The 25548-nt window shown below is 36.2% G+C and overlaps 1 protein-coding gene across 1 annotated transcript in view; it reads left to right on the top strand.

Moving 5' to 3' along the window:
* CTNNA3 (catenin alpha 3) overlaps positions 1–25548 on the top strand; it is a 1620267-nt gene that overhangs the window by 1075666 nt on the left and 519053 nt on the right. The window contains exon 10 of the mRNA XM_062214092.1: positions 5355–5511. Within this exon, the coding sequence (XP_062070076.1) occupies positions 5355–5511 (157 nt within the window). The remainder of the gene's footprint in view (positions 1–5354; positions 5512–25548) is intronic.

Below are 25548 nucleotides of genomic sequence, written 5' to 3'. Positions count from 1 at the left end.
GAACAGGATATGCTTCACATATGGAGTGACATTTCCATGGATTTGTTAGAAGAAATGTTCCCTTAGATGCCCTAAGAAGGAATAGAGAAGAGTGTTAAGGCATATTCTCTTTAAAAAGCAAAGCCACAGAGGTATGAATATGCGTGGAAAAATTAGAACTGTTTTTTTAAAATTTTATTTAAGATATACAAGCTTCATGTATTTCATATATACAGCACAGTGATATTTCCCACCCTGTTCTCCATGCTGCAACCCCTCCTCCTCCCTCTCCTATTCCCACTCTTAATATTTACAAAGACACATTTTCAGTTTACTTTATACTCATAAGTCTAACCCTACACTAAGTAAAGAGTTCAACAGATAGTATGAAGAAAGAAAAAACAAACAAACAAACAAACAAACAAAAACCTGTTCCTCAGCAGCAGAGACAAGGGCTGTAAACAGTCATCAAACCTCAAAATGTCCATTTCATTCCAATACATTACATTTTAAGTCCTGTCTTTGCAACAAAATGAACACAACTGGAAACTATTATACTTAGTGAAATAAGCCAGTCCCCAAAAGACAAAAATACAATATGTTTTCCCTGATCTGGAATAACTAAGAGAGTACCTAAAAAGAAAAGTAGAACTCTATTAAAGATTAACAGAAAGTGGAAGCCAGGATCACTTATACGTTTGAGAAAGAAATGTGTTTGCAATAAGGGGAATGAATAAATAGTGACTGAAAATTAGAAGAATATTACAATGGTCCATTTAAGATTAGGAAAAAAAAAGGGACTTGAACATACAGAGACTGTTTCAAAGGTAGGCTGACTAGGTTATTTTCAGGTCAAGGTGATTCTGGTACGTACACATTTCACCCATAATCTAAAAAACAAAATGCCTCAGAAAGCAGCATAGTTTATTTCAAAAATCATTACCTATTCATAAAGAATTAAGGATGTGTATTTTCCTGTCTAGATACATGGTGAAAAAACTAGAACATGACATTGGGATGAAAATTTCTTCTGCTTTAAAGAGTTAGCAGAACTGAATTGTCTGCTTTTAGATTTAAGCTAAATATCAGGAGAGTCAAGTAGGATAAACCTTTCTCATAGTGTGCAGTGTTGAATCAGATAAATTCAAAATGCAGCAGAACTGAAGATATTCTTATAAAATAGAGCCTGGGTTATATTAAAGACTCCATTTCCTCACTGAATGTTCTGCACCAGGACTGTAGAACTATACCTTGCTGTGAAGGCATAATTTCAAAGCAACTACATGGGAACACAGTTGTCCAATTGCAGAAACAATGGAACACCAGAAACCAGAGCCTTTGCAGTGTACATAATGGTACATTGTAAGTTAATAGGTTAATAAAACTCAAACTGAAGTCAAATAATACTCACAGTAGTTATTTCTGAAGTTAGTGTACAGTGCCTTAGAATTTAATGTGTTTCTTTTTCATAAAAAAAAATCTTCAACTTATGTCTTCCCTCTTCTACCTCTAAAAAATTTGTTGAAACTTAACCTAAGATGCAACTTTTAAGTTACTGAGTTCAAAAAGCTTATTTTTTTTTCATTGTCATTATATTTTGGAGAAATCTGAATCCTATGTCCAGCATCCTGCTGTATCAGAGACTCCTGTTTTTTCAAATTCAAAGGAATTTTTCTATTGCTCATTGCTTTTGGCTCTCCTGTAGCAATTGCCTTTTTAAAAAAAAAAATTAAATCTTCCTCTTTTGATTCTAACATGTTAGTTTTATACCTTTTCTGCTGATTTCATCTCTCATCTTGATGACCACCATTTGATCTTTACTTTTTCCTGTATGTTGGTCCTTTGCAAGGAAGTGTTCTTTCCTATACTATTCCATTGATTTTTTTTTTTTATTTTCTTGAGTATTTTACTATCTCCTCTCTGCTGAGTATCCCCTAGGAGGTGAGATTAGACCCTATATCACTGCTGCAGCTTTGCACATGTTATTGTCTTTCCATAAAAGGGTGCCATCATTTTTGATCTGCTAATTCTGCTTATTTTTCAGATGTCAGTCCTTTGGGATATCTCCTCTTATGAAACTGAGTACTTCTCCAATGTGTTCTAAGGCACCCTGTACTTACCTTTATGATAGCCCACCAACTTTTTAGCACTTATAGTACATTACAATGGTTCATCAGTATCCCTGGGCATATCTCAGAAATGCAAGATTTCAGGCCCTATCCCAAATCAACTGAATCCAAAACTCTAGTGTGTGGCTCAGGAATCTGTTTTAACTATCCTTCCAGGTCACTCTGAAAGAGGCAAAAGTCTGAGAGCAACTGATTTGTTGCATAAGCCTGGGTTTCAGTTGATTCTCCTATTATATTTTGGAATGCTTTAAGACAGAAACTGGGATGGCATGTTTCTCATGGTTATGTCACTAGTGTCTGGTATATCACCTGATGCATTATTGCTACATAGTAACACTTCAGCGCCTGAACAAATGTATAACTAGTTGTTTTTTTTAAAAATATTTATTTTATTTATTTGAAAGACAGAGTCACAGAGAGAGGTAAAGACAGAGACAGAGTTCTTCCATCCACTGATTCACTCCCCAGATGACCACAACGGCCAGAGCTGCGACTATCCAAAGCCAGGAGCTTCCTCCAGGTCTCCCATGCAGGTGCAGAGGCTCAAGGACTTGGTCCATCTTTTACTGCTATCCCAGGCTGCAGCAGAGAGCTGGACTGGAAGAGGAGCAGCTGGGACTAGAACCGGTGCCCATATGGGATGCTGGCACTTCAGGCCAGGGCATTAACCTGCTGCGCCACAGCGCCGGGCCCCTATAACTAGTTTTTATGAACTTCATTTCTTCATCTCTGCAAATTTGGTAATTTGTATGCAGAGCCAAAAATCACTTTAAAGTCAACCTCTGGGGATAGACATTTGGCACAGTAGTTAAGCCCTGACTTGGAATGTCTGCATCCATAGCAGTGCCTGGCTGAGTTCCAGCTCATCCCCTTGCAATCCAGCTTCTTGCTAATGCAAACCTTGGGAAGCAGCATATAATGGTACAAGTACTTGAGTCCTTGCCACCCATTTGGAAGACCGTGATAGAGTTATAGGCTTCTGGCTTCTATTTGGCCCAGCCCTGGCTGTTGCGGGCATTTGGGGAGCGAACCAATGGATGAAACCTCTCTCTCTCTCTCTCTCTCTCTCTCTCTCTCTCTTTTGCTCTCTCTCTTTCTGCCTTTCAAATGAAATGAAAATATAGTTTTTAAAAAGTCAGCCTCTGCAGTAGGTATGGTGACCTGTATACCACCATCAGTATTAACCTCCAAATAACACATGAACACGTCTTCCTCTACAACACTGAATGTTTAAATTTATGACTTGTCCTTTTAAAAATAATACTTGTAGGGATCAGTATTTTGGTACAGCAGGTTGAGCTACTGCTCCACTTCCAATCTAGTGCCATGTTAGTATACCTAGGAAAACAACAGAAAATTAATTGAGTGCCTAGGCCCCTGCCACCCTCATGGGACACCCTGATGGCATTCTGGGCTGTTGGCTTAAGCCTGGAATGGCCCTACTCATTGTAGACTTTTTGGAGTGAACCAGCAAATGGAAGATTTCTCTCTCTGTTTCACCCTTTGTAACTCTGCCCTTCAAATACAAAATCTTTACAAAAATAAAGTAATACTGTAATGATTTCCTTTACTTACAGAACAAGTTTCTTCTTTGAAAAAAAAAACACACAATTTATTCTGAGCATACAACCAAAACATATTCTCCAAAAAATACCTAAAAGACACACACATATGCAAAACAGAAGAAAAGACACTAGAAATTCTACCACCCTGAGAAGACACTAGTGGTTGCATATATTCCATTAATTTTTATTTCTAGCATTTTCTATGCATTTTAGATGTACAAATGGCTCTCTTTGAAACAAACCACTATTGGCTGGTATGAGTATGTTTGTGTCCTTAAATGCTGTTTTCCATAGTTTTGTTAATGGCTGCATGGTATTTTTGGCAATGATCTTCAGCTTATCCACATCCTCTTCTAATTAGTGGAAAGTTCTGAGGTCCTTTTCATTACCGCTACCGGAGCAGTTCAGGCTGTTGTTCATTTCTATAACCTCTTGTGGTAGCCTGCCATGTTTAAGAAATTAACTTTTCTGAAGTATAGTTCTGAGCCAGTTGTACAAAAGTCAAGGGGACTCTCTGGTGTCTTCCAAATAAGGCTGCGGTCCTGACCAGGCAGTGAAGGAGTCCTGCTGGTCCTTTTGCATACCTAAGCTCTAAATGAGATTGCTTACCATTTTCACAGTTTTCCATTTATCCTCTCTAGAATCCTCTCACTCTGTAGCCCCAAATACATTCACACTAATGATTTTATTTAAAATTTCTTTCAGTGGGAAGTCTTCCTAAAAATTAAGTTCCAACCCTCCCAGAACTCACTTTTTAATCCCCTTCTCTGTTCTGTTCTCTGTTCTTCATAGTCATTATAATCATCTTACAGACAATGTATTTTACTTGCTAATTGCCTGCCATTCCGACTGCAATTTAAATTCCTTGAAGGAGGTCATTTCTGCTTGTGTCTTCTTCATTGTTGTATTTCTGAAACTTACAGCTTTTCTTGATACATAAAAGACATTCAGTATGTATTGAAATATTGAATGGGCAGGCATTTGGTAGAAGAGTTAAGCTGCCACTTGGGTCATTTGCATTCTGTATTGAAATGCCTGGCTTCTTCTCTGGGCTCTGCTCCACATTGCAGTTTCCTGCTAATGCACACTGTGAGGGGCAACAAGGTGGTGGCTCAAGAGTTTGGATCCCTGCCACCCTTGTGGGAAAACCTCATTGAGTTCCCCACTTCCTGCTTTGAATTGGCCCAGTGTTGGTTGTTGCAGTCATTTGAGAACTGAACCAGTGGATGAAAGCGTTCTGTCTGTCTCTATCTCTGTTCACTCTGTGTCTCAAGAAGAAAATGGAAGTAATAAATAATGAATGAATATATGAATAGAATGTTTATTGATAAAATTCTACAAGGTTGGCTACTTGCAGCATTTCTTGTATTCTGTGTTAAGGTATAAGTATATGTTATCACTCCCATTGAGTAATTTATAAACTCTTTAAAGGCAGACATCAATAATTTTGTTTCTTGCATTCTTAATGCAGTGATGATAAAGTTTTAAAATTAATTAAATAATTGCCCAAATAAAACTGAATTATTACCAAAAGCAAAGAGGAAGTTATATATGGAGTTTTACCATTTTCCTATAGCAAATAATATATGTAGCTAACCTTTGAAAAGATAATACCTGCTAATCTGCACAATGATTAGAATTCCCAAGGAAATCATCTTGCAAACATTGTCCATCTTTACAGATTATTAATGCTGCACTTGCTTTGGCTTCAAGACCCAAAAGTCAAGTAGTGAAAAACACCATGGAAATGTACAAGCGCACATGGGAGAATCATATACATGTCCTCACTGAAGCTGTAGATGACATTACAAGCATTGATGACTTCCTGGCTGTATCTGGTATGTTTTCTATCTTTTATATATTTGCTCTTGCCATGTTTTTGAAATTGGATTATACTCAATATTATCAGTTTTATACAATGTAAGGAACCTTTTGCTGATGGGCTTTCAAGAAACAATTGTTATTATATAGTAGCAAGAGATATGACATCAGTCTTCTATTCTGGGATCATGATCTTCCTGCCATGTAATCTTACAGTCCAACAGTTTATGTTGTCTTCAAAAGAAAATTCTATCCATAGGAAGAGCATAATAGGAAAAAAAAGCTGTTAATTTTAAGATTTGTTTTATATTTTCCAATAAATCAGCATTTTCTCCCTCTAGTACATTTTTAAGCCTTGATTTCTCTGTACTACATTTTCAAACAAATTTACACCAGGAAAGAAACAATATATAAATGGGAAAATATTTCATTGATTGGGGCTGCAACGTGGTAATTCATCTATACAATGTATATTTAATAGTGCTAACTGAAGAACCAAAGACACAACTCTAAATATCAAGATAGTTCAGTAACAGACAGGCTTGAGATTCTATAAGAAGCTGGGATGATTCTCTCATCATAGATTAGAATGCCATCTCACAAGATGGTGAAAATACTCTAATAAATCCAAATCCTTAGAAGCATTACTGAGATTTTGATTATATTGTAACAAGAAAGAGCTAAATATTTTGTAGTCTTTTTTATTGTCTTAGAAGCAAGCCTCTCCTTAAAATAAATAATACATTTGTCTTCCATTTTCTATGAGGAAAGGATTTTCTTGGAATGTGATAGTAGTCTTTTTATATAAAATGCAAATTCTCATGAATTTCTAACATCTTTTTATAAAGTTTCCTCATGTATGTCAGTCTAAATTATTGAATTCAATTACTATCATATAAGTTTACAGTGATCCTGAACAATAGTTCCAGAAATGTGATATATAAAAGAACTTTAAAACATTTTTGGAAATATTGAATTAAGTGATGCATATATTAGTGTAAAAATAATACAAAATTTATATATAGTTTTTACCAAATGTATTTTCCATGAATTTTTAAGTATCCTCATATTTTTATGATAAATTAATGAAAATGAAGTATGCGCTAATCAATTTAAAGTTATTTAAATTTTAAATAGTTTAAAACTTTGAAAATATATGGAAAATGTAGGTAAAAGATTAATAACTTTGTGTAATCACTGATAAGATTTTTGCCATATAGTACTTTTCTACATATAATTTATATGTCCAAACACAATGTCATGCCATAATGCATGTGTGTGTATATGGATATGTGTATATAAATTATTTGATTTTTAAGACATGTTTGACTACATATTTCTGCATCATTTTATGTCCTTCAAAAATTCATTTATCTGCTATTAGTATTTAGATAATTTATAATTGTAATTATTAAAAACAATGCTATGTTTAGCATATTTTAGTCTACTTGCTATCTCCTTAGTATAGACTACACAAGGTAAATTTAATCAAATGTTATTTTGAAGCAATCTTTGGTAATTTAATTGTTAAATGCTGGGTTTTGTTTTTAGTTGGTTCTTTGGTTAAGAAGCTCAGTGCGTATTCACACTAATTAATGTAAAGGCAGTTTATGATAATAATACTGACCGCACATGGCAGAATCCTTTGGACACACAAGGCAAATCATAATTGGTCAAGCCAAGCTTGATTAGAGCTGAGGCCCGGCATCCAGGCAGCCTGTGGGCCCTCAGAGAAGGAGTACATGTTTTTTGTGCTCTATCAATCTGACCTGTTAAACTTTAAGATCTACTCTTTTTATAGACTAAATTAGCAGTTCAAAATGTTATGACCGGAAATTAACAGAAGACTTGTATAAAGGTTACTAAATATCAAAATATTTTATTTTACATAACGATGTTTGATTTAATTGGTTCTAGGCTTACTAGCCTTAGCATACCAGAGGACAGCCCAGCTACGTGAGGTGGGATGTCTTTTCAGTAATACTGTCTAGAATTGTTGACCTGAAGGTATGATAAAAGTGAAGTGATAGCTAGTATAATTCACTATTTTTCAAAATTCTCTAAATTATGTTGGCTATGCATCCTGTTATTTCCCCTACCCAGGATGGGTTTCTGCTTGTCTGTGTTTTGGTTTCCTTGGTAGTAGTTCAAGGTTATTAATGATATATGTAGGCATTATTGGATTGGGTTGCTCTTCCTTTAGGGTTGCATCTTAATACCTCTGAAAATAGGAAGACAAAGTGGCTTTAAAAGTTAATGTGTCTGTCAAGAACAAAAAGTTTCCCAAATGATGCTCATTTGAGTTTCTTGTCCTAGTCATTCGTCAGGACTAGGTCTCTAACTTTGTCACATTGGTAAAAGGTAATTCGATTTTAATGATATGTTATAAATGATGAACAAATGACTGGGGTCTGGGGGTAGCAATCCTATTTGGTCACACTTACTGATTTCTATGGCATAAATAATTCCACCTTGGCAAGTTTCAGGCATTCAAAGTGATCCCACTATCACTATACTCTGTGTTGGTAAGAAATACATAAATCCATTCCCATGTGCTGATGTAAACAGGTTCTAGCAGATTCCTGGATTTAGATTAGTCAGTATGTATGACCAGTCACCTACTTCACAAACAAAATCAGAGGTTTGTTGGCAAAAAGAAATTGAAATAACTGTTGAACAGACAACAGAACATATTTACCAAAACACTGAGTGGCATCCACCGTTCTCTCAAATTACTAGGGCTTTATAAACTTAAACCGTTGCTATTCTTGCATGGGCTCCAAGGATTCTTCTTAGAACATCATAACTTTTCAATATCAGTTCTCACAGATGATGACATTGCTCAGTTTTTCCAGACAAATAAATGAGAAAGAATCTGTCTGGCTGCATACTTTATTTATTTATTGGTAGGCAACAAGTCCTAGCTGCAAGATCACAGGCTACCTGATAGAAGGTTGCCTTTTTTCAGATGACTAATCATAGTTCAAACAGCCGTGATGCGGGCTGTCACAATCTGACAGGTTGCATGTGGTAAAAATTTTCTTAGAAAAAGGTACAGGTGTGTTCAGCAGTGGGTGACTTACCTGGTCCTCTTTTAGAATGATCTTTCAGAGTGATGTGTTTGTATTCACAGCCTTTTGCTGCTTCTTCTATTTTCAAGTTTATCAAGTGACAAGTGAGTTCAGATGGTTTCTGAACTGTGAATTACCTAGGAAAAACTATGTTTTAATGTTTCTTTAAGCATTACACTTTGGCTTGGACTTTTTCCCCAGTAGTCAATAATCATAATGAGTTTTTCAATTTTTAATAGGAATAAAAAATTAGGGTCCTGAAAAGGTTTCCATTCTCTCCTGATTCAGTTGTAAAAATTTGTGGATTCTAACAGAAATAACTCTCCACATTAAAATATAAATCAAAATTAAAATCTGAAATCAGTAGGAAAGGAAAATTAGCTTTTAAATAATTATTTTATAGTCTACTAGCATGAGTAGAAATCACATGTATCACAAGGTTTGCTTATCATTCCAAAATGATTAGATGTGTAATATTAACTTGAAATTCTTGACATACAGGTATCTGTAATACCAAATGCCTTCTATTTATCTGCTGCAGTTCTAAGGATAGGACTATTTTTTCTGACTTGTAAATTTTATGTTTGGATCCTCAACAAACTTCTCATGACATAGAAATCGAATACCTATTTTCAGAAGTAATATTTAGATTAATTTGTTTTCTGTTATGCACAGAGAACTCCAAATATAAGTACAGTCAATCCGTTCTTAAAAATTGTAAGTATGGCCACATCGCCTATTTATCACTCATCATAAAATTTTCCACACACACAAAATTAAACATCTAATCAGAAACTCATTTCCAGGAAAAAAAAATATGGCAAGCTAAGTCTTTGAACTTCAGTTGTCCAAGAGGCTTTTTTAGTTTAATGTTACTTATGGAATCACATCAGTGGCTTATTGAAAGTAGCTAGAAAAATTCTTTTTTAAAAAAAAACGTTTATTTATTTTTTTAAAATTAGAGTTACAAAAAGAGAGGGAGACAGAGGGGAGAGAAAAAGAGAGCGAGAGGGAGAGAAAGAGCAAGAGAGAGAGAGAGAGAGAGAATCTTTCATCTGCTGGTTCACACTCCAGATGATCACAAAGACCAGGGCTATGCTAGGCCAAATCCAGGAGCTTCATTCAGGTCTCCTCCCATCTGGGTGTCAGGGGACTAAACACTTAGTTTACACAGCTTTTCACAGGCCATGAGCAAGAAAGTGGAGCAGCTGGGCAGGAACTGGAGCCCAAAGGGGATGCAGGTGTCTGAAGAGGCAGCTGTAGCTGCTATACCATAATGCCAGCTCTGAAAAATTCTACCAAATGCGTGTGCCCCATCACTGACCATAGGGCTTATCCCCACACCGTTCACTATGTCTTTTGTAATTCTCTGGAATTGCAAATGATAAAAATCTGTCACAAAGTGACTTTTGTGAAAATGCTTTGACCACATCAGAGCTTGTCATATTTATAAACAGAGGATATGCCTAAATTTTGAGGTTTGAGAAATTCTATTTTCTAGTCTGTCATGGTGCCTGAAATATCCAGTATTAATTATCCCTGTGGGGATATAAAAAATTATTTAAGATTTGAATTTAAGATACGAAGTAGAAAGAGTAAACACATTAATATATGCATAAGCATTTTGAACTATTATTTAAATTGACTCACAGTGAGTCAACTTTGATACAATGGAGGAAGGGTTTGAATTGTGAGAACTATTCAAGAATCACCAAGAATTGGTTAAATATGAGGGTTTGTGAAGATAAAATCTTTCATTTTTTTCACCAAATACTCCTTGCATAATTTTAACTGTCAAAGTGTGAAAGGTATTAGAGACTGAAAAATAAGTGAAAATAGAAGAGATACCTTGCAGGAGAGCTGTGACAATGGGGATTTTTGGATAAAAGGGCATCACGTGAGGAATGGAGAGACACTCATTTTGGTTTAGCATGTTCTGAGACAGAGATTCAACACTTATTAAAATTATCACTGCTGTTACCTTACTGCCAAAAGCATTCTTATTTTAAAGATAACGCCATACTATCAGTGTTGTATAGTATTGAAGAGTGGTTGAAGATATCCTTTATTCCACATACTGAATTCTAAATATGTCCAATTTCCTATATCCCTGTTTCCACTCCAACTTGGGCCACCATCTGTCACCTGTGTTGCCAAAAAATTTTCCTAATTGAACCTTCTGCTTCCATAGTTTTGCTGGAAGTCTTTTAGCAAATATTTGTGAAATGGATAACAATATTTATTCTCCTCTTAAATTCTGGTTCGACTTTTGTTTTTCATGATTTATGTCAGGGTTTGTATCATGTTTTCATTAAATATGCTCAGCCTTGGAAAAATCATTTTAAAAAATCTTCAAGTTATGAAAAATAATCTTCAACAGTATCCATTACTATGTTATGTGACCTTGACACAAAGATTACTCTGATACTGACATCAAAAATGCACTACCAAAGACTTCTTTCTTTGTGATATTGTGGTTGGCATGATCATTGACTTCTGTAAAGTTGTAATCTAAATCATCTGTCCATAGAAAATAAAAAAAAATAAATTTCCAATTTCATTTTATAAGGCAATGCCAAATAAACATATAATGTTAGCAAGATCAAAATGTTAAAATGACTCATACAAAATAGACACTATTCAATCTCAATGTGATATTTATGAAATAAGAGTTGGTATAAAATATTGCCCATGTAAAAATGATTTACTTAGTATAATTATAACTAGTTCCCCATTATATCGTACATATGATGTATTCTTCAATATGTACCTAGTTTGTTTTAATTGATTAGAGATATCAAATATTTTAGTATTTTCATACAAATATATTGTTTTAATTTTGATTAAATCATGTCCTGCAAAATGAGTGTTGATAAAATGATTGCATGTCTACTATATGTAAGGCAATGTTCTGGGGAAATGTAAGAGAATGTAAGAAGGAAAAATTCACAAAATTTTATTTCAGAGAATTCACTACTATATATAAATTGATTCCAAAAGGAATATAATACTCATATAAACAAACTATTTGCAGCTAATGGTGTTGGAGTGTCAGAGTATTGAGAGAAGAATTTTAAAAAGACAGTTGTTAAACTGATTTAGTGAGTTGAATCTTAGATAGACTAGAAAAGTAGGTCATAAAGAGACAGAAATATAGGAAAGTGTGTGGTAGGTTTGAGGGACAGCATGTTGGCCAGTATAACAGCAGCATAGGTTGCATCTGGATTGGTTGGTCACAAAAAAGTCAATATGTGACATTCTAGAGATCCCTGAATGTTTGTAGGCAAAGGTAAGCCATCCCATCTAAAATTTCAAATAGCAACATCATAGACTATATCAATTTTGAGAATGATTACTCCATGCCAAAATTCATATTTTGTGGTAGTATGTGATGTAGTGCTAAATAATGTTTTAATGGCTTTTAGAAGTGAAAGTGAAATAAATCCAATGTAAAACAGATGTCTCATTTTCTCTGCCCTATTTCCAAAAAAATAAAGCATATGACTGACAGATCTGAGATCAAAAACAGAAAGTTGAGAGCCAGCTTGATTAGTGGATCTTTGGCTGTATAACATAGGTTCCCATTTTCCAAGAAAACACATCTTTCTTATCAGGATAGTCCAGCGACTACTTGTGGTAAGGATCTTCTATGTCATTGGCTGAAATCAAGAAATAGTCTTTCTGTAGTTGAAAGTTTTTATCTCTGGATCCTCTGTGATTTCATTTTCATAGGATGGTATATGGCTTAGTGATCACTGTGAAGACTGAAGAGAAATTGTACACAGTTTTGCATAAGTCATGGTGGAAGACGGGGAGAAAGCGTGTATTCAAAAATGATTGAATAGACTCCCCCAAAGTCATCCATTAATGCTGCTTTGGTAATTACATTTTGAATTACTGCCTGTACTTACATGCCTGAAGAATAGTTTGGGCATGAGAACTGGAATTTATCACACATCATTCCATGTACTAACAGGCAAGTCCATTCATGACACTCTCATTTGAATGAACAATAGGTATACTGCAGGACTATTATTTAAAAAATGTATATTAGATCTTGAGAAAAGTTATAAGTGAAAGTTCTTTTGTGACTGTCAAAATCAGTCAGGTTTGAAAATTTTTACTATGATGTTGGTAGAGCAAGAGTAACCATTAATAATCTTACTGATAAATAGGAAAAAGAGTTTGCATTTTAGCCTTTTATACAATATAATTAATAATTCCCAATATCTTCAGGTACATCAGATATTTGTATTTACAAGGCTCTGAATGATAGAATATACATTTCAGAAAGTATTTGTTTAAATAGTGTTAGTGAATGCACAGACATAATCAATAAACCATACTATTTGGAATAGCCAGATAAATTGAAAAAGACTTTCAACAAAAAACTGGAGTGTCAAATGAGTCCCATAATTTCATTTGTATTTAGTTATTTTGGGGCAGTGCCTCAACTTTAAGCATATACTTTTTTTTTTTTTTACAGGCAGAGTTAGAGAGAGAGAAAGGTCTTCCTTCCGTTGGTTCATCGCCCCAACTGGGACTAGAACCCAGGGTGCCGGCGCCGCAGGCGGAGGATTAGCCTAGTGAGCTGTGGCGCCGGCCTAAGCATATATTTTTAAATGATGCCATTTGGATGACTAACAGTTCTTAATGTAGTGAATATAGATTTGATGAAGGATTAAAAGGAAAGTATCTCCTTGACAAACAAAACTCACCAATGAGTCTAAGACATACTCCTGATGTTGTGAGAGTCCAAAACATTCACCTGCAGCTGAAAGGATTTTAGGCAGGTGAGAGCAAGATCGTGCTAACCTACATACTCTCTTAAAGATCCTCTTTTGTACCCGGAAAGCATTAGCATGATGGCAACTCATGTGGATGTAGATACAATATCTGAAAACAAGATGGTACATCTGATCTTACAAGGACTTAGGGACTTGGAAATTGTGCAGGAAACTTTAATAAACCTGTGCTTACATTTTGGTTCCAGAGCCAGGGGTGTCAACAATTTAGATACATTTTAAAAATGCATGTGAGACTTCGATTGTCCTAAAAAGTTGAACTCATAGAAGCAGTGAGAAGTGATTACCAGGAACTGGGTGGCTGGAGGGGCTGGGAGGTGTTGTAAAAGGATACAAAATTGGGCCGGCGCCGTGGCTCAACAGGCTAATCCTCCGCCTTGCGGCGCCGGCACACCGGGTTCTAGTCCCGGTCGGGGCACCGATCCTGTCCCGGTTGCCCCTCTTCCAGGCCAGCTCTCTGCTGTGGCCAGGGAGTGCAGTGGAGGATGGCCCAAGTGCTTGGGCCCTGCACCCCATGGGAGACCAGGAGAAGCACCTGGCTCCTGCCATCGGATCAGCGCGGTGCGCCGTCTGCAGCGCGCTACCGCGTCGGCCATTAGAGGGTGAACCAATGGCAAAGGAAGACCTTTCTCTCTGTCTCTCTCTCTCACTGTCCACTCTGCCTGTCAAAAATAAAAATAAATAAATAAATAAATAAAAAGGATACAAAATCGTACTTTGAAAGGAGGAGTAAGTTCAAGAGGTCTAGAGCCCAGCGTTGTTGTGAATAGGTTAAACTGTTTGCAAAGCTGGCATTCCCATTGGAGTGCCTGTTCAAGTACTGGCTACTCTGTACTTCACATCCACCTTCCTGCAAATGCATGCAGGGAGTAGAAGATGATGGCTCAGTACTTCGGCACTTGCCACCCTTGTGAGAGATCCAGATGGAGTTTTTGACTCTTGGCTTTGGCCTGGCTGGATTCTGACTGTTGTGGGCATTTGAAGAATGAACCAGTGGAAAGAGAATAATTTCTGTCTCTTCCTCTGTCTCTCCCTCTCTCTATCACTCTGCCTTACAAGTAAATGGATAAATAAATCTTTTGAATAATTTGTTTCCATAATACTTAAAAAGAGATCTGTTAAACAATGTCGTGATTGTAGATAGTATCAATGTATTGTATACTACAAAATTGCTGAGAAAAGAGATTCTTCTTTAAAATTTATTTATTTAAAATGGTTGAGAGACAGGGACAGACACAGAAAGATGCTATCACTGGTTCACATGGGTGGCAGGAGCCCAGACACTTGGACCCTCTGTTGCTGCTTTTCTCGGGATAATAGCAGGGACCTGGATTGGAAGTAGAGCAGCTGTGACATGAACTGGTGCTAATAATGGAATGCCAGCATTGAAGTGGCAACTTTACCTGCTACTTTGGAGTGCTGGCCTCTTTAAGTGTTTTTTCCACACACACACAAAAAAGATAAATAGGTAAAGTGATATATATATATATATATATATATATATATATGAGTTAGCTTGATTTAGCCCCTCCACTATGGGTGTATACCTATTTTAAAACATGTTGCATAACAAATATATATAACTTGTCAAAAAAAGAAATTAATGATTAAAAAGAAATAAAAATTATAATCTTACCATCATTATAAAATTAAAATTGAAATAACTTTTATAGATATTCTAAAGACTTACAAGGAACACAAAAAAGACAAAAGTCTCTAGGAAGTGAGGTATGCTTAGAACTGAAAATCCTTCCAATTTTTTTATAAGATCTGTAATTTTTGAGAAATAAATTAACTTTCTGCTCTCAAATTCTATTTCTTAAAAGTGTTAGTATTTGTATCATTTATTCATCCATGAATGCATTTGCTTGTGTTTAAGGACTGTTTGGTAAGCATTAAGTAGGTGTCTATTTTAAGTCCTAGAGATAGAACAGTCAATAAAATAGACAAAAGTTTCCACCCTCTTAGAGCTTGAATTCCAATAAATTTGGAAAAATTGAGTAAAATGATTTACTTTAAATGCTTTGTAAAGTGCCTAAGGCATACCAAATGAGCAAAAGGTAACCATTCTTACCACCATTATTAGCAAGCATTTGTTAAAACAAAGTGTGGGAATGGCAAATCTCTTTAAGGAGCCCCTTGTTATACCTACACCAGTGGTATGCAATACCAAAATAAGTGAAGAATTATGTTGATAATTGTGGTAAGTAATTATCAGGCACCAAAATAAAAAAATCTGATAATTCCAATTATTAGAAAACATATATTTAAGAAGTACTTTCATGTACTGTTTCTAAGAATAGACATTGTTTTCTTGGTTTTCCCTGTTTAGAGCAGAATCGCAATATGTAGTACCTGGTTGTGGTTTTTTTTTTTTTTTTTTTTTTTTTTTTTTTTGCCACAAATCTCCTAATTAGATTTAAAAATCCTGTGTACATATTCTTACAAATTTGTACAAATATGTCCTTTATGGACTTGTTTCCATTAATACAATGATCAATAGTAGCAAACATAGTAATAAGACAAATTTGTTTCATATATTTAAAGGATGGAGAGATTTTTAGAGGTAATGTAGAATGGATGAACAAGTTTCAGAGCAATAAGGACAGCAGGGTGACATAAATGCCATGCCCTCTAGCTACACGGGAGGGATAGCTCTGGACCATTCCCTCTAACTACATAAGACTGAGCTCTGGCTAGGGAGCAAGTTGGGTGACACTAAGAAGAGTACATCTGGGACTTCAGTTTTATCTGTAATGTTTTATTCTTTAAAAATCATTTCAGAACAAAATGTAATGCGAAGTAGCTATGTTGTTAGATTGGATTATATCATATCCTTTATCATATTATTGTCTCTGCTTAAACATGTCTAATACAAAATTATAGTAACCAGGAGAAGTAAACATCAAGTTCAAAGGCAGATGGCAGGGATGCCTATGTGCCTAGTGGAACAAGGAGATTGCCTCAAGTCAACACATGTTGGCAACTGAAACTGACCCAAGAAATCTATTCCCCCAGAATTTATATACATGGCCAAGAATCTTGCTATACAGTTTAAGAAAATGCATTGTGAAGGTTAAAAATATGTTAACTATTATCATCCAGAGTCAGATCCTCATGGAATAGTAATCTGTAAAATTTTATGCTGTTTTTTACCCTTGTTTTGTGAGTGGGTAGAGGAGGGCTATAATTTTCTAAATGTTTTAGTCTGCAATATTTCATGCATCCATAAAAAATTAGAGTGATAGAAAAACAATATGATCTTACCATGAAGCTTTACTAAACTTAGCTTTTCACACACTTGTTATTACATGTATAATTGAAGTTCCATCAGTAATCCTGTCCAGGATTTTACAGTTTTTCCTTCACTAAGGATTTTGATGAAAGTCTTTGCTTCCTGATAAGCAAATGTGCATGATAGACATTTTCTTTCTGTTGGATTAGGGGCTATAGGTCATCAAAAATAATCAGAATTCTCCTCGGGCAATAGAATATTCTTACATTGGGCATATAAAAACTCGAAGATAAAACTGAAAGTTTGTCACAGGAACATGATAACATTCTGTGCACTCAATGCACTCTTTGGCATTGACAAGTTAATCATTCATTGTGTCAGTCAACAAATATTTGATGAGAAATTCCTATTCACTGTAGAGATGCAATGTGGATAAAGCACAGTAGACTTATTCACAAAGGATCTATAGTCTAATGGGGGAAACATACCCTCAACTGACAATTACATCGTGGTAAAATAGGTTCTGTTGGGAAAGTCACCAAGGGTATCTTTCTATCAGCAAAATGACTGTGTGACATCCAGTCTAAAATCTAACACATTTTTATTGTTACTTGAGTTTATGATCACCTTTTCATATATTTTGGCATGTAGTAGTTCATTCTGTGGACTTGACAATTCAGATAAAGTGAAAAATATATGGTCCACATTCACTATGATATTGTTCTATTCATCTCCACAGTAATTAAAAATGTATAATAATAATTAATTTTAAATGTGGCTCCCCATAACAATTTAAAAATACATAATCAGTAGGAATTTATGAATAAGTTAACATTTTACATTTATTTATAGATAATTTGGGAAATTATTCTTTTCTCCTAGATTTGCTTTCAGTAAATCAATTGCTTTGAGATTTCAAGCTTTCATAATGCAAATGCAGTAACTGTCATTTGATAATTGTAGAGTGTGATTATTAAAATTCTACACTTAAAAAAAGATATACTTAACATTACCAAAAATCTAACACTTAATTGTAATATATTGATTTTAAAATTTTCAGTGACATCCAGACTTACTGGCACAACACTCCTTCTAACCTTTTTGATTTAATTAACTTCAGGGAGCTTCATGAAATAGATGAAATTTAGCTCTTTGACTATAGATCTAATATTGTATGTGGAAAAATAGTTATGGGAGGAATAAAAAATATGTGCTTTTCATGCATCTACATAATTTTAGAAATTATAGCAACATTACATTCCCATGTGAACATTTAATATCTTTTTACAAATCTGCATTCACCATTTTGATTGTGATTTATGTACTTTTTGTTTCTATAATAAATTGCATAAAATATTCTTCACTAGCTACATGACAAATTTCATGGAAGCACAGATACTTAATCCTGTGACTTAATCCTTTTTTCTTCTACTGGGTCATCAAGTCTAATACTCAAAATTCTATAAAATGTTTTTGACCGCTGAATTTACATGTTTGAAACAAAAAAACTATGGTACAATGAAAACTTACTTAAAATTCTGTCAATTATGTTTTGATATACCTTCCATCTATCATATATAGCAAAATAATATATGGTGGCTATATTAATTAAGGGCACTTTATTAAAGAATGATATTTATGCTGTCACTATTTAAATTTAAAATTTTATGGCATCAATATTTTAGGGTTATCATAAGCATAAAATGCATTTGTGTTTTGTTTTGGTATATGGGTTTTAAAAATTGTATGTATTTGAGAGACAGAAGGAGAGAGAGCATGAGAGCATGAATTCGCATCTCTTGGTTCACTCCCCAAAAAGCTAGAGATGGCATGAACTGGGCTGAGGCCAAAGCTGTGGACAAGGAAGTCAATCAAGGTCTCTCAAGTGGGTCTTAGAATTTCCAATACTTGTTACTTTAACACTGTGAGCCAGGAGCCAGAAGTATGTAAGGAACCCAGGAACTCTGATATGGATACGCACATCTTAAGAGTCATTGGAGGCCGGGCACCGTGGCTGGCTAATCCGCTACCTGCAGCGCCGCCACATCGGGTTCTAGTCCCAGCTGGGGAGCTGGATTCTGTCCCGGTTGCTCCACTTCCAGTCCAGCTCTCTGCTGTGGCCCAGAAGGCAGTGGAGGATGGCCCAAGTGCTTGGGCCCTGCACCCGCTTGGGAGACCAGGAGAAGCACCTGGCTGCTGGATTCGAATCGGCACAGTGCGCCGGCCGCCAAACACCAGCCATAGTGGCCACTTGGGGGGGTGAACCAATGGAAAGGAAGACTTCTCTCTCTCTCTCTCTCTCTCTCTCTCTCCTCTCTCTCTCCTCTCTCCTCTCTCTCTCACTGTCTAACTCTGCCTGTCAAACAAACACACACAAAAAGAGTCATTGGAAACATAAGGCCAAATCCTTGCCTCTGGTACATGGATTTTTAAAATTAATTTTTCTTAAGTAATATAACTTTTTTTTTATTTGACAGGTAGAGTTATAGACAGTGAGAGAGAGACAGAGAGAAAGGTCTTCCTTCTGTTGGTTCACTTCCCTAATGGCCGCTACAGCTGGTGCTGCGCCGATCCGAAGCCAGGAGCCAGGTGCTTCCTCCTGGTCTCCCATGGGGTGCAGGGCCCAAGGACTTGGGCCATCCTCCACTGCCTTCCCGGGCCATAGCAGAGAGCTGGCCTAGAAGAGGAACAACCAGAACAGAATCCGGCACCCATAAGGGATGCAGGTGCCTCAGGTGGAGGATGAATCAAGCAAGCCACCGTGCCGGCTCTAAGTAATATAACTATTAATGTACATGGGACCATTTATTTTTAGAACTTTAGGAATTCCCTGGATATTTTCTCATTTAATGTTCCACTTGGAATGAGTTTAGCTAATATACTTATGTTTATTGTAACTAGTCACAGAGAATTCCTCAACTGTTCAGATTCTCTGAGAGCATAATAATAATGATGTTACTTTATTTATTTATTTATTTATTTATTTTGACAGGCAGAGTGTACAGTGAGAGAGACAGAGAGAAAGGTCTTCCTTTACCATTCGTTCACCCCCCAATGGCCGCTGCAGCTGACGCACCTGACAGAAGCCAGCAGCCAGGTGCTTCTGGTCTCCCATGCAGGTGCAGGGCCCAAGTATTTGGGCCATCCTCCACTGCCCGCCTGAAGGATATATTTAAAAGTAACATTGGCCAGCGCTGCGGCTCACTAGGCTAATCCTCCACCTGCGGCGCCGGTACACCGGGTTCTAGTCCCGGTCTGGGTGCCGGATTCTGTCCTGGTTGCCCCTCTTCCAGGCCAGCTCTCTGCTGTGGCCCGGGAGTGCAGTGGAGGATGGCCCAAGTCCTTGGACCCTGCACCCCATGGGAGACCAGGATAAGCACCTGGCTCCTGCCATGGGATCAGCGCGGTGCACCAGCCACGGTGGCCATTGGAGGGTGAACCAACGGCAAAGGAAGACCTTTCTCTCTGTCTCTCTCTCTCTCTCACTGTCCAGTCTGCCTGTCAAAAAAAAAAAAAAATATATATATATATATCCTCCAGTCAGCCCGTTGTCCCCATATTAAAAATTGCTTTTCCATGAAGTTAGTTTATACCTAGTTTTTTAATGTCAAAATATGGAGAGAATGATTATGAATTATTTCATCTATAACTTTCCTGAATCAGGATGAAAAAAAATGTTTGTTAAAGCCTAGTTTTTAATATCTTGCTGATTGAGATTTTGAATCACATAATTAATAAAAACTCAAGTGTCTTCATCTATAAAATCTTCGGTTTCTCATGCAGATATAGCTGAGTAATTTTGCCTTGTGATATGGCAAAATAAAAATACTTTAGGCTCACATTAAGTATGTTTGAGGTGGTTAAATGAGACTCTTCTCCCACTAGAAATTAGTGAATTAATTGAAAAATTTTGTTCAGTTTTTATTTTACTTATTTTCATTTTATTTGAAAGGGAGAAGGAGAGGGGGAGATTGCCCAAGTGTCGGCTCACTCTCCAAATGCCCCCAACAGCAAGGAGCTAGGAACTTGATCCTGATCTCCCAACGTGACTGACACGGATCCCAAATACTTGAGCCATTATCTGCTGCTTCCCAGGATGTGCAGTATCACAAAGCTGTATTAGAACTGGAAAAGCTGGGACTCGAACCAGGCACCCCAGTAAAGGATGCCGTATCCCAAGTGGCTTCTTAAATACTGTGCCAATCACCAACCTCTGGAAGAAAATTTAAATAGGAGTGTGTGGGGGGGAGGGGAGGGATAAATGAAAAATACCAAATTAGTAAAAAATGAAGAAAGAGAACCAATTAACAACCTTGAATTTGTGCAGCTTTAGATTTTACTTTATTGCAGTGCTTTATACAGTGTTTAGTTTTAGTGTGCTGCAGATGCCTAAGAAACATTTGTTTAATTAAATTGGTTTTCCTTAAATAAACACTCATTTAGTTCCTATAGGAGTAACCTCCAAAGTGATGGAGGGCAAAATTTACTCTGTTTTCATTCCAGGGCCACCCAACACAGGCTGTAGAACAAAACCAGAGTACATATAGCAATACTATTCTTGGCAGAGAGCAAAAATTTAGCCTGGATATGCAACGTGATTTTCTTATTGGTACAATACTCTTTCTAAATCAAGACTTCACCTAACTCTATAAAGGCACACAGTGATCACTCTATACCTTTCACAAATATAAAAGATGAAGCTTATTTCCTACAGTGCTCAGTGCTAAAGGTTTATTAGCCATGATCTTTATTTGCTAGTATAAAATCTGATGTTTTAAATTTGACTTTGTAATTCACTGAACTAAGTTCTTCTGCAAACTAGGCCCTAACAAGTGATACAAATATGGGATTTAACTATATTTCATACATTTTATGACAAAAACTTAAAGGATAATAGAGGAGAATTTTAACGTATCTTTGGAAAAATATTTATGGAAACACTGTACTTTTGCAACAGTTTTAATATCCCATGTCTGAGCACCAGTAACTTGTCCTGACTTAAATAGTAAGAATAGTAAGTGAAAGTTCAGTTTATCTACTAGTGACACATATGTAAGAAGTCAAAAAGAGGCACATGTTTGTTATGATTTCACCAAATTTCAGCCTATTTCCCCTTTTGAAAACGTATAGAGGACACTTTTGTAAGTTTCTTAGTATTTTTTTAAGTAAAAGCAATCCAAATATAGTTTTTAAAAAATATTTTATTTATTTATTTGAGAGGTAGAATTACAGATAGTGTGAGAGAGAGAGACAGAGAGAAAGATCTTCTTTCCGTTGGTTCACTCCCCAAATGGCCACAATGGCCAAAGCTGCGCAGATCTGAAGCCAGGAGCCAGGTGCTTCTCCTGGCTTCCCATGCAGGTGCAGGGGCCCAAGCACTTGGGCCATCCTCCACTGCCTTCCGGGGCCACAGCAGAGAGCTGAACTGGAAGAGGAGCAACCAGGACAGAATCCGGCACCCTAACTGGGACTAGAACCTGGGGTGCCAGCGCCGCAGGCGGAGGATTAGCCTAGTGCACCATGGTGCCGGGCCCCCAAATATAACTTTTGTCAGAACTATTATTTATCAAATAGGACCAAGAAGAATGCTGCACAGCCACATGATCACACTTGCTTGTAATAACATAAAACATCATAGTTCTACTTATTTGAGACTCAGTGTTGCTTTCTTAACAGCACAGAATTTAAAATACTATTGTGGCACATAAATTTCGAAACTGCCCTCAGAACAAATTGCTATGGGCATAGCTTATTCATAAGTAGATTTTCTTTAAGTATGATCCAGTTGCTATTGGTTTTTATTAGCTATGCTTTCTTTGTTTTCTTCTAGTATATGATTGGTAAAATTCAAATTATTGGGGCCAGCACTGTGGCATAGTGGGCTAAGCCTCTACCTCTGGCACTGGCATCCTATATGCGCACCAGTTTGTGTCTCAGCTGCTCCTCTTCTATGGGCTGGGAAAGCAATGGAAGGTGGCCCAAGTACTTAGGCCCCTGTACCCACATGGGAAACCTGGAAGAAGCAACTGGCTCCAGGCTTCTGATGGGCCCATCTCTGGCTGTTGTGGCCATTTGAGGAGTGGACCAGTAGAGGGAAAACCTTTCTCTCTGTCTGTCTCTCTCTCTCTCTCTCTCTCTCTCTGGTTGTAGTTCTGCCTCTCAAATAAATAAATTAAAAAATCTAAAAAAATAAATATCTCCCTATTCTGTTTCTTTTGAAACATATCCACAAGTGCAAATGACATGTTGGAAGATGGTGAGGTATTATTTTCTGTTTCTTATTATTGGCCTATTACATATTTACATAGAAAACTGAAGAAAATATGACTTTATATTGCTGCTTTACTATCTTACTATCTTAAATGCATAAGAAGCCATGCCAAAGTATTTGATTATAGTTAAAATAAAAATCATCCTTATGTAGCACTTCCTCAAATCAAGTTCTTTTTTATCCTGTTGCCATTCTCATCTCAACCTAGCAAAATCTTTTCCTTAGAAAATGACTTCTTGCTTTAAATGTAACTTTTTCTATGTTGCCTCAAGATTTCAAGTTTGTACTGTGACTTTCATCAGTTGCTGCTTCTAATATAGGTGTGTGTGTATTCTCCATACACACACACACACACACACAAACATCCCCCCCCCCATATATACACATACGTTCTTCCCTATCATTTTGAAAATCCTGCAAGGCTTTACTATGTTCTGAATTGTGTTCTCCTGAGATTGCTTGAAGTCTCAATCAACCCCCAGTATCTTAGAATATGACTATATAAGGGTACTTTAGAAAGACTGCAGAAAAATTGAATTAAAATGTTTCTTTTGATGGAATTTCTTTAGAAATCCATGCATAGCTTTTTCATAATGTGCAGTTATAATTGTGTTATTAGGATGCATCTTAATCCAGTCTCACTAGGAATAGACATGCACAGAATGTAGATCATATGAAGACATGGTAAAGACACAGTCATCTACACGCGAAAGAGAGAGGCCTCTGAAAAAAACAAGTTTTGTCAACACTTTGATTTTAGACCTTTAGACTTCAGAAACGTGAGAAAACAAATTTCTATCATTCAACTCACCCAGACTGAGGTACTCGACAATGGCAGCCCTAGTGAACATGTTTAGCTACTATTGATCTTTGTACCAGACCACTTAACACAGTACCTTCTATCCAATACTATCTCCATAAAGGTCATTAAATGGATTCCCCACAGAGTTTATTCACGGTTAACTAAAATAAAGTTTTGTCTCAGTGAAGAATACTAAGACAATTCCCACTTTGATCCATACCACTGAAGAAAATATTAGCAATCATTAATGATACGGCTTTCCTTTTTAAAACTTTTATTTTGCCCTTCAAAACAAATTACTTTTGACAATCAATGACCTATGCAATTTTGTAAGAATCTTCTGGTTTATCTAATTTAGTTCTGGTATGTATAATGCATTTATTTTTTGTTTATTAATTATTGTACCAATGAGATAATGATTTTGAGATTTAATCAAATTGGAAATCACTTCATTGTCATTTTTAAAAAATAACTATTAGGACTTTTTGTTCTTCTTAATACTGCATAGGTAAATGATTTATGACATCTATTAATCCCCCCAGCTTATTCCATGTATTTTAAGGAAATCAAGGTTCATGTTTAGGAATTAGCTTTGTTTTCAAAGTAGATGTTGTGCTATTTAAAATTGTTTTCCAATACTCCGGTTTCTCTTCAGATTGTATAAATCTTTGGCCTTTTACTAAAATTGTTTTTCAGATGGGCATTGGTGCAGAGGTTAAATCTCTGTTTGGGATGGCTGCATGACGTATCAGGGTACCTGGTTCTAGTCCTGGCTATTCTCCTTCCAATTCAGCTTCTTGCTAATGCATCCTGGGAGGCAACAGACAATGACTCAGGTTCTTGGGACCCTCCCACCCATGTGGGGCGCCTGGATTCAGCTCTGGACTTTTGGCTTCAGCCTGACCCAACCCTGACTGTTTGGGCATGTGGCAAATAAACCAACAGATAAAAGATCTCTTTCCATCTGACTTTCTTTCTCTTCCTCTCTCTGCCTTTCAAATAAAATGAAAATAAACAAATAGAAAAACAGTTTCCTTGGGACTTTAGTGAAAAGTTTTTGTTGTACAGTGTGTACACATGTACACATGTATTGCTTAGCTGAGTATTCAGTTAACTAAAGAATGAGAAAACTATATGGAAAATAAAATAAAAACTCAAATGATATTTTTACCCATCAATCTATACTATATAGTTGTTAGAAAATTTCCTTGGATCATTATCGTTAATGCCTGGTGGAAATAGTTTCTATAAATGTGCTAAACAAATGATTTCCATTATATTTTTCCTTTTCTCTACAGTGAAGCTTAACTGAATTTCTGAATTACATAGTTTATTCTGGTAATGATTAATGAGATGTAAGAAATCACATGTCTATTACTGATTACCACATTGATCTCTGTATCTCAAGTGAGTAACTAAATATTAAGCAATAGGTTTTTTCCCCTTAGTGATGTTCTCACTAAACTTGTCCCTTTGATTCCTCCAGTTTCAATTCTCTATGTTGATATTGCTCTATCTGTGTTAGGCTATTTGAAATACATTATATGAAATTTTTAATAGCATTTAATTCTTTTAAATACAATTTTGCTTTCCTTCTATCCTTTTAAAATGTGACTACTAAAGTGGTAGGGAGGATAAGGAACTCTGACAGTTTATTGGCTGGCCAAGGAATGATTTTCTCCTCCTGAGTCACAGTGATTTAGCCATATGCCATGCTAATATATTAATATACCAATAAATACACATTTACCTGGAAGCTGATAGCATACGATGGCAAGTGTTTGTTACAGATTGACAGGTTGATGATACAGCATAGAATGCAGGTGCTATTCACTCTTTATCCTCTGCTTTACCATTCAGCACACAGTAT

Source organism: Lepus europaeus, chromosome 17, assembly GCF_033115175.1.
Source record: "Lepus europaeus isolate LE1 chromosome 17, mLepTim1.pri, whole genome shotgun sequence".
Taxonomy (NCBI): domain Eukaryota; kingdom Metazoa; phylum Chordata; class Mammalia; order Lagomorpha; family Leporidae; genus Lepus; species Lepus europaeus.
This window is presented reverse-complemented; position numbering and strand designations above follow the sequence as displayed.